The sequence below is a fragment of the Pogona vitticeps genome, chromosome 7, assembly GCF_051106095.1.
Source record: "Pogona vitticeps strain Pit_001003342236 chromosome 7, PviZW2.1, whole genome shotgun sequence".
NCBI lineage: Eukaryota > Metazoa > Chordata > Lepidosauria > Squamata > Agamidae > Pogona > Pogona vitticeps.
Window position 1 is genome coordinate 18,148,983 of NC_135789.1, and position 9,978 is coordinate 18,158,960.

The following is a 9,978-nucleotide window of genomic DNA, read 5'->3' on the forward strand; positions in this document are numbered from 1 at the left end:
AAGCTGACCACCGAAGAATTGATGCCTTTGAACTGTGGTGCTGGAGGAGGCTCTTGAGAGTCCCCTGGACTGCAAGGAGAACAAACCTATCAATTCTAAAGGAAATCAACCCTGAGTGCTCACTGGAAGGACAGATCCTGAAGCTGCGGCTCCAGTACTTTGGCCATCTCATGAGAAGAGAAGACTCCCTGGAAAAGACCTTGATGTTGGGAAAGTGTGAAGGCAAGAGGAGAAGGGAACGACAGATGGTTGGACAGGGTCATCGAAGTGACCAACATGAGTTTGACCCAACTCCGGGAGGCAGTGGAAGACAGGAGGGCCTGGCGTGCTCTGGTCCATGGGGTCACGGAGAGTCGGACATGACTAAACCAGTGGTTCTTAACCTTGGGTTACTCAGGTGCTTTTGGACTGCAACTCCCAGAAGCCTTCACCACTAGCTGTGCTGGCTGGGGTTTCTGGGAGTTGCAGTTCAAAAACACCTGAGTAACTCAAGGTAGAAGGGAGCGCAAAGCATGCTCACAAAATGCGTGCTGTGGGAAGGGTGTTGCAGTTCTCATCTCGCGAGAGCTTGCCGGTCCCTCCCTTCGCACGAGACTTCACTGTCCAAGGAAAGAGGAGGGGGGAATGCAAAGCATGTTGGGAAACTCGGGCTTTCTCTCGGCGAGCAACCACGCAAGGCAGGCTGGGAAGTGGAGTGCACCGCTCTCTGTGCCTTATCTGTGGATAAGATGAGCGCATGCGTGGAAGCCAACGCTTCGAAGGCTCTTAGCGGATCTTTTCCCCCTCCCAATCCGCCTCGTGCAAAGCGTGCTGGGAAATGGAATCCTCAAGCCGCTCCCTCGGACCTTACTCTATGGGCACAAGGGCGTTCCGCTCTATCCCAGTTCCTCTCTATGGTTACAAAAAAAATAAATCGAGATAAAGGAAGGTGGAAAAGCGGTTCACGTTTTTAGACTGGGTGCTGTTAAAGCCTGGGAGAGGGTGCTTGCGATTCCAGAACGGCCACCTTTTTAACCCACCCTCTCCATTATTTTTGTTGGACTACAACTCCTATCATCCACCCTTACCCAAACGTTTCAGTCCCAGCACATCTGCAGCGTAGCAAGTTAGGAAAGACGCCTCAAAACTGGTCTCTCTATCTCTAAGGCTCTTTTCTTGCAACCTGGTTTCTGGTTTGGAAAGACAAGCATGAAACCTCTTTAAGATAGGTGGATTCTGGGAACTGTAGTCCTAAAGAGTAGCACACCCCAGCTAGTTATTTTTTTAAAAAAAAAACAACCCTCCAATGGGTGAAGCAGAGATTAGATGACTTCCAATCCTGTACAGATTGATTTATTTCTCTGTTTATTTCTACTCTTTGTACAATAACAGGTCTCGGAGGCAAACGAACTCTAAGCAAAAGCTCATACCTATGGAAATGGAAACTGCTATATGTGAGGATGCAAAAAGACATTAAAAACTTCTTTTTAAAAAAGAAGACAGCAACAATCAATCAAGACTCCCGGCGTGTTTGTATCTGTTGCAGAACGGAGAGAATCCACTGTGTTTTCCTTTCCTGTCTCTTTTCCCAAATTACGACAATCGTGCATATTATGGAATGAGATGGTCTAATAAAGGGTGAGGGATAGCTCTGCGGTGGAGGCCTCTGGCTCCATAGCCAGAGGTTGGGAGTTTGACTCTCCCACAAGGCCTACTTGACAGGGGCTGGACTGGATGATCCTTCGGGGTCCCTTTCCAGTTCTACCGTTCTGAGATTATTATTTTAACTCTACGTCATAGAAAAACCAGCCCTAATAGCAAGGGTCCCAGAAGCACAGAGGAATAAACCGGAGCACAGGGAGTTCGTTGATCAAAGTTCAGGTACAGAAATCTTCTCAACGGCCAACCTGAGAGAACAAGACTCAAGAAGGGAGCTAGAATTCATTTTACAAACTGCAGTTCAGCGGTCCACCTCTAGGGGGTGCTGGGACCAGTCCAGCCGCTCAGGATCAGCCCACATTGTGGTGCAACGCACACAGACAAGCACACTAAGATTCTCGCCCACCATGCGGTGGGGAGAAGGCAAGTTCTGAGTACAGCGTCCATGGGGTAGAAGAGCCGGCATTCGAACACAGAGCACAGTTCTGTTTTATGGTGTGGCTCACACGAATGGAGATCTGGGCTTCAGTCAGACATCATGGTACTCATCATGCTTGAATTGCTGGAAAGAGGTTCCCTCGCTCTTCGGTTGAGGGTCACCGAGCTACGAAAGCTCTCACGCAGTTTCAGGGAACTCCCTGTACCGGTGGAAGAATTGAGGTGGCCACGGTTGCTGTTCACTCCCTGGCACTCTGCCCAGATGCAACAGCAGCAGACGAGTTCCACCACCGCCGTCCTCACTTCCTTGCTTCCGAAGGAGTAGATGATGGGGTTGATGAAGGAGTTGGTCACGGCCAAGGTCAACAGCCAGCCGAAAACCTTGTGGAGCTCCCAGGTTTCGTCGGCCCAGAAGACGTCAACCACCAGGAGGACGAAGAGCGGGACCCAGCAGATGACGAAGGCGAAGAGGATGAGCGAGACGGTCTTCAGCAGCCGGAGGGACCGCTTGCGGCCGCACCTGGAGGTGGTCTGCTTGGCGCTTCTCAGGACGCAGCGGTAGATGGAGGCGTAGAGCCCCACCACGCCCACCAGGATCACGCTGAAGACCACCACGGCAAAGAAGAGGTAGTTCTTGGCGTAGAGAGGGAGCAAGGTGGAGCAGCGGCCCACGTGGCAAAGGCAGTTCCAGCCGAGCAAAGGGAGCAGACCGATCAGGATGGCCAAGGCCCAGCAGAAGACGATGAGGCTCCTCAGGCGGATGGTCTTGACGGCTTCGTTCTCCGCAATTGGCCGCACCATGGCGCTGTAGCGCTCCACCGCCGTCACCAGCAGGCTGAAGGTGGAGGCCGCCAAGGCCACGAAGAGGATGCCTTCCCGAAGGAACCACATGGTGGGCGTCAGCTGGAAGGTCCGGCTGCCGGACAGGCAGAGGTTGACCAAGTACGAGACTCCAGCCAGGAGGTCGCTGAAAGTGATGCTGGCCAGACAAGAGTAGACCCACTTCCTAGCCCGCACCTTTCGGATAATGGCCAGCAGGACCAGAAGGTTCTCCAGGATGATGAGGCAACTGGCCGCAACAATGACCATCTCGAGAACGTTCACCTTGTCTTCTTGCGGCTTCCGGTTGTTCATCCTCCCTGTGTGGTTGTAATGATAGAGGATGATGTTGGTCATGACGTGGCAGAGTCCAGGGCTATGGACCGAAGCGAGGTGGGGCTCTGATACGGAAGTCGGTGTTGGAGTAGAAGGAACAAAGGGAGAGGAGGACGACGAGGGTGAGATCCTTTGGTTGTTCATCTTCCAGATGAATGCCTCCAACGGATAGGAGGACCAGTTCTACTGTATAGGATATTGAAACAATTCTACCCTTTTATGATGAATATAGAAACTGAATCAGATCGGGTCACCAGAAGAGCAGAAAAAGACCAAATCAGAAGCCGTCGGAGATCCTCGGTGGGCGGAGAAGGGTGGCCACCACGTTAGACATAGGAACCGCATATGTGGAACAGTAGATAGCAGGAATCAACGAAAGAAGGATTGACATGAATCGGTGACCCATTCAAACTGAACCAAACAATGGAAGAAGCAAGTCCGATGATTCTTGGTCGGGCGCTAGGCAGCGGTCAGGGCCAAAATTCATTGCAACGGTGAAAATGATTCAGAGGACTGGTCAGCAGGCCACGAACAAACCTGAAGGGAGGTCCGGCGTTCCCACTCCGCAGCCCTGGATAGTTGGGAAAAAAAGGCAGAGAAAAAAAGGGAGTCCGTAAAGCAGATCTCGGAAACAACTCGTTAAAGGGAATGTGGTTCACTGTAACTCGCCGAGTCTTTGATAGCAGTTATATGTCAAAAGTTGCGTAAAGAGCAGGAGAGAAGTAACTGTTGGTGTAGTGGCGGTTGGCTTTTTCGAGTTATTTCTAAAAATTACTTTCAAAAGGTGTTTGGGGCATTTCAGCTGGGGGAATTTCCACATTTTCTGCCGGGACAACGCTGATCCCGTTATGTTTATTTAAAAAATAAAGCAACATGGAAATAGCAAAGCGATACAACCACCAACTAAACATTCAGAGAGCAACCTTCTAAGGCAGTTTCCCAAATGGCCTTTCCTTGCTAGAAAAGGAGGCTGTTTTCAATCTATTTTAAAAATGTTTTAAATCTCCCCCCCCCCCATGTCTGAAATTCAGTAATCAAACAACTCTCCGGCAGGGTCCACTGATTTAAACACACCTGCCATCACAAGTGGCAACATATGAGTGAGTCAGTGGATGAATGAATGAATTTATTATGGTCAAAGACTGACTTATGAGCGGATTTCAGCCTTTATTTTAAATTTGGTTTGGAATGTTTCCAACTTTTCAAAGAATTTTATCGTGTCTTGCCTTAGAACCGCAGAGCTGAAATGGACCCTACGGGTCATCATCGGAGTCCAGCCCCACACTAGGGGAATTGAATTAAACCATGGGGGGTTCAAACACCCACCCTCTGGTTCCTAAGCGAGAGACCTCACTCCCTGAACTCTCCCGCAGACAACCTTAGGGCCTCCCCTACCCCAGGGAGCCAAGAAAAGTAGTAAACAAAAACTTAAAAGTGTTTAAGTCAGCAGGTTAAATAAATACATAAATAAATAAAATACATAAATAAAACAAAGTAACTAGTTACATTTCAAACACTCAGGCAACTAAAATGAGTTACTTTCAAAAAGTAGTTTCCTGAGATTAGTCCACCTATCCATCATAATTTTTTCTGTAGCTAAAAAGCAACAAAAAAACCCCACACCACACCCTTGTGAGGATCACCCGATAAGGGGAAACAGCTCAAATTTTTCACAGGGTATCAGAGGGCACCGTTTCCTGTTTTTCAGAGAGAGTTTCCTGTTCTTTCTCATCATCCTCTTTGCCGTTGCCTGCGGCTGCTTTTATTTTCGGGTGGCATCATTTCGGAATGACTGCACAATCCGTTTACCGGATTCTGTCTTTCAGATTGCAATGCCCGGTTTTTGAACCCCTTTGAGACTAATGGGGGGGGGGAGTGATGTCCCTCTGGGTGACTACAAATCCTATCAGCCCCAGCCAGCACTGGCAAAGGCTGAGAATCCTGGATGCTGTAATTACAAGTTTTGGAGCACGGGGGCAGACAGGCTGACATTCATGTATCCGGACTAAAACTTCCCAAAACTCTTTCTGGATTTGGCTTCTGGACTCCAACTTACGCCATCCTCACTGTTGGCTCTGGTGGCTGATGGGAGTTGGAGTCTGACCCTTGCAGCAGGAGCAACTTGGATAAGAGCTGGGGATGATCAGCATTGTAGTGAAGGAGACGGCCAGTTTGCAGGCAGCTGGTTTACTTCATTTTCTTATTCCCCCTCCCGCCTGCCCAAACCACAGCCCTCAGAATCCCCTGGCCAGCATAGCCAGGGGATTCTGGGTTACCAAAACAACAACACAATTTTAAAAGGAAGAAGGGGGAAAAATCAAAATTGTACTATATCAACAGCACAATAACAGAATAGGGGTGCAATTTTTTCCGTAATCTTTCACCACGTGATCGTGAGCGGGTCCTTTCCCCCCCACTTGGCCTACCTGAGAGGGTTGTTGTGCAGAAAACCCTTGAAGGCATTGTGAGCTTTTTAAAAAAGCAATCCCTCTCCTTTTTTTTCAGTTTTTTAAAATAGCAGCCTCCCCCAATCTGATCAGCTTCAAAAAATGGTAAGAGGCCAGCGGCGCTGTGGTCTGACGAGGATGGACTTTGTAGTCCAAACCCAGGGGCGGAGCATTTGGGGTAAATGTCTACAATGCCTGGCACTGTGATTTCTTGTCAGCATGTGCCGCATTAAATCTTTTGCAATCCACGGGATGAAAGCTGAACGGAACATTTTGTCTTTCTCACAGAAAAGAGAGGAGAAATCACTTTAAGAAATAAGAAGCGGTAATCTGGTGTGTCAAGGGGAGAAAGACGAGAAATCCACGCCCCCTAAAGCTGGTTTCTTCACCCACCACGTGTATTGGGGGGGGTCGCCAGCTATGCAGTCTGGCTTGGGGGAGGATGATGAAAGATGTCCCACCCATTTCGAAGGAGCATTTTTTGTGGGGGGAGGATCTCTTAAAGAGAAAGAAAGGGGCAACCGGAAAGGGAAATGCCACCTTGGAGTTGAGTTAAATGGGAAATTACTTTTCCTTTGCTAACAAATAGTAACTAGAGAGTAATGAGTTAAAAAGTCACTTTCTGGTAACACAAAATAAAGGCTTGCTTGTTAATGTATAGTAATAATTAAAAAAAATACTTTCAGTAGTTAAGCAAACCTTGGAAGCAATTATTATAACAACTAGTTCCTTCAAAATAGGTACTTACTACTAAACTCCTGCTTAAATGCCCTGGTACAGTACTTAACTACCAAGGGTTTTTTTAGATAGAGTTGCAACTTTTAAAAGTACTGTATTTCCTTTTTCTTAACCGAAAAGCAACTTTGATCACGATTGCTTTTATAAACAAAAGCAGTTTACTTTGGGGAGCAAAAAAGTAAAGAGTTATGAAAATCCACTATAACAGTAACTAATTCCTTTGGGTGGTATACGAAACCATAGTTTGATTCTTTTTAAACAATAACTTTCCAAGTTCTGCTAGCTATCAGGAAAGATGGTTAGGATGATTGTGGTGGTACATTGGGTGATTTCCTATGTTTTAGGTAAAAATCACCATCTTTCTATGCACCTCTTTTAAACGCAATAATTCACTTATTTATTAGCTTCCTATTAAAACCAATATTTTTTTCAGAATCTTAAGGATCAGAACCTTGCTATTTAGGAGGGGAGAGTACAAATTAATCACACTTCTCCCTGCAAACAGCATTTCCAATTGTGTGGGTGTGGGGGGGAAATCAGGCTGCAGGCGATCGGAAAGGTCATATAAATTAGACAGACAGGGGTGAAGCCGCTGCCAGGTAGAGAAAGGAATACAGAGCTAGATGGATAAATACCTGAAAGCATCTTTTAAATGTTCCTGCTGAAAAAGAACTCTTGATTCAGGACCTTGAGGACTAGAAACTTCATTTTTTTCAAGGGAAATCACCATAGCTCAGAATAGGATCAGCTGCCAGTCAGAGCCGGTAATATTGGGCTAGATGGAAAGCCAGCCTAACTTGGTGCAAGGAATCTTTCTGGGGGCTTAAAACGGCAAAAAGTTGGATGGCCACGCTAGGAACTGTCCCTCTGGAGCCCCTGCCCCACGTGACGAGATGGGAGAACATAATTCTTCTTGAAGCTAAAGCCGGGATTTGGAGAGCGAGAGCTGGAGAGGTCATCTAGACCAACCCCGTGTTCGATGCAGAAGGGGCGAAGACGGTCAAGCGGAGTGGGTGCGGGGGGGGGCTTTCTTTGGGATGGCAAATTAAGAGGAGGGTTCCTGAGTTAAAAGGAGAGGGGGCCTCATCCAGACTCACCTGTCCACCTCTGCCTGAGGGCTCCAGCCCACGTGCGAGGGCTCAGCGTATGCCTGTCTCGGCAGCAGGAGTGAAACCACCAGCACTGGGACACCTGCCTTAAAGACCGTGGTATCATGCTGTTTGGGGGTTGAGTATGTGTGTGTGTGTGTGTTGTTTTGAACAAAACACAAGGTCTACCTAGCAAACCCAGACGAAAGAGGATATTGCACCACACCCTGACATCAGGAGAACAACACCACAATGCCAACCGCAAATGGGGTTTGGGCAGGATGGACCCACCCAAGCCGCGGTTGACGGGCACAAGTCACAAGAGCGACACGCTTGGTTTTCAACTTTGACAGCATCCCTTTTCCTTCTCTTCTTCGTCCAAGGTCCCGTTAGGGTTGGCCACATTTTCACCCCCATGCTTTGGTTGGGGCAGAGAAAAAAACACACATTTTCGTTTTGGAAAACAGGAAACCGTTGGACAGAAAGCTCAAGGGCCAGGGGTGGAGTGGTGGTTGGAGGTTTGGGCCTCATTCAGATATGGTTTGTCCTGTCCCACCGGCCACTCTTTGGACCAAAATAATTCAAAAATCCATGTGGCTGGATGGATCTGGGCCAAACCCCTCCCCACCAGTGCTAATGGTTTCTATCTAGACAGAGAGCGGGGGGTTTGTAAAGCTAACGGGTCCTGATGGCTCACGACCAAGCCAGGACTCTGCATTACGGCAGAGACCACTCAGAACAATATACAATGGGCAAACATCCTCACCCAGAATCCTATTGGCTTACGTAGGCGCACAAAGGGAATCATATTTGGTGTTTCCAATGCCCTGCGAGGGTCTTCGCCATGCGCCATTGAGCAATCGGATTCAGAAAAGAAGTGCCTGATCTGTATGGCAGTCTGCAATCATCTTTTTTTTCTCAAATGGGTTTTGGCCACAACTCCTCCCCCCCCCCCCGAAAAAAGGCTACTTGTTTCAGAAATTTTAGGGCAGGGCCACCAATGGTTAGAGATTGTGAAAGCTCCCCAATCAAAATAGGTGGGGATTTCATCTTTGTGTCGTAGAAAGAGACAGGGTGGGAAATACTTTTCTGTCCTGACCCTCCTTCATTCCCAAAGAAGCTCAGAAATGCTGTCATGGTCAGCTCAAAAACACCCCAGCTGGCTGGGAAGGGATTTGAGCAGCTGCGGTTGAAAAATATTTATATATAACATTTTCCTCCCAGCAGCTTGTCCCTGGGAAAAAGTTCAGAATCATCTCCGGACTGCACATATGATCGAGCCTCTGAAGGAGCCAGGGAAAGTCCTGGGAACTGGGGGCCCTTGGAAAAAAGAAACTTTTTCAAGCCAGAACTCTCTCTGGAAGCACAAATGTTGAAGCTGAGGCCATCTGAATTTGGGCACACAATGAGAAGGCAGGGTTCCCTGGGAAAAAAAATCATGCTGGGAAAGGTGGAAGGCAACGGGAAAAGAGGAAAACTGCATGTGTGATGGACCGGCTCCCTAAAAGAAACCACAACTTTTGAGTTTACAACAGCTCACAGGGCTGCCTTCCAATTCCAATTGCTGGTTTTTGTTTGTTTAATTTTCGCTTCATCGGACTGTTTGGGAAAACAGGAGATGCTAGACTAGTGGTTCCAAACCTCGTTTTCTCAGTGTTGTCAGACTCCAGGTCCCATCCTCCTCCTAAATGGGCAAGACCGAAGGTTAGGAATCTTGTACGGTCGTTTACACTCACTAGAGACATCGGGAGGAGGGGTGTCGCAGGTATAGGGATCAAACCTTGAGAAATCAAGGTGCAAACGGCCACAGAGGTAGGCCATCTCCCCCAGCGCCAGCGGCCTACCTCGCAGGGCTATGGGGGGAGAAAGGAAAGATGACAAAATCCAGGGGGTTGAGCATTTTATCATCAAGGGGAGATATTGATAGAACTGATCAACAAAGACACAAGAGGAGGTGGCCGAGCCCTGTGGACCGCTTTGTCCTGGTTCAAATGTCCGCCGCAAGGGAATCTTGAACTGATCCTCGCCAGGATCGGTGCCAAGTCCCCCCCAGGGGTGCTCAGTGGCAGTCGGGCGTCATCATGTCCCACAGGCAGCAGCAACAGAGAGCCGCTAAACAGGCCTGCAGGCAGGTGGACAACACAGAATCGTCTCTCCTCCGGTCCTCCATCACGTACACGGCGTGTCCCGGCCCGTAGACGTAACCCGGCGGGAGAGGCGCGGCGTGAGGATGGTAACCTGAGTGGCCGTATGGCGGGTAGCCCCCATAGCCTGGTTGCCCGGCTGGGTATGTTCCTGGTGAATAGGCAGGATATGGTTGAGGGGGCTGAGGGTAGAAGGCCCCCGGGCCGGGATACGGCGGTGGGCTCGTCATGGCCACAAATCCTGTCTCACATCACGACAACACCTCCTCGTCCAAGCAAACTGGTCCCCAGTGTCTCTTCCCTTCCCACCGAGGGATGGACAGATGGTGT

General features: G+C 48.8%; 1 protein-coding gene and 1 pseudogene across 2 annotated transcripts; both read right to left on the reverse strand.

Annotated features, from left to right (window-relative positions):
• Positions 1–1,316: 1,316 nt before the first annotated feature.
• Positions 1,317–8,214, reverse strand: S1PR4 (sphingosine-1-phosphate receptor 4). Of its 2 annotated transcripts, none has more exons than XM_020794258.3 (2): positions 7,514–8,214; positions 1,317–3,802 (listed from the first exon to the last, which is right to left on the reverse strand). In XM_020794258.3, the coding sequence occupies exon 2, from the start codon at positions 3,373–3,375 to the stop codon at positions 2,164–2,166; it is 1,212 nt and encodes a 403-aa protein (XP_020649917.3). In that variant the 5' UTR covers positions 3,376–3,802; positions 7,514–8,214; the 3' UTR covers positions 1,317–2,163. The 2 variants fall into 2 exon arrangements, with proteins under 2 accessions (XP_020649917.3, XP_078235006.1); XM_078378880.1 differs by lacking the exon at positions 7,514–8,214 and adding an exon at positions 5,658–5,728.
• Positions 8,215–9,563: 1,349 nt separating this feature from the next.
• Positions 9,564–9,878, reverse strand: LOC110079236 (cysteine-rich and transmembrane domain-containing protein 1 pseudogene; annotated as a pseudogene).
• Between the last annotated feature and the right edge of the window lie 100 nt (positions 9,879–9,978).

Bases quoted from the DNA above. Each gene is read 5' to 3' on its own strand.
- S1PR4 (XM_020794258.3), bottom strand. From the start codon at position 3,375: ATGAACAACCAAAGGATCTCACCCTCGTCGTCCTCCTCTCCCTTTGTT.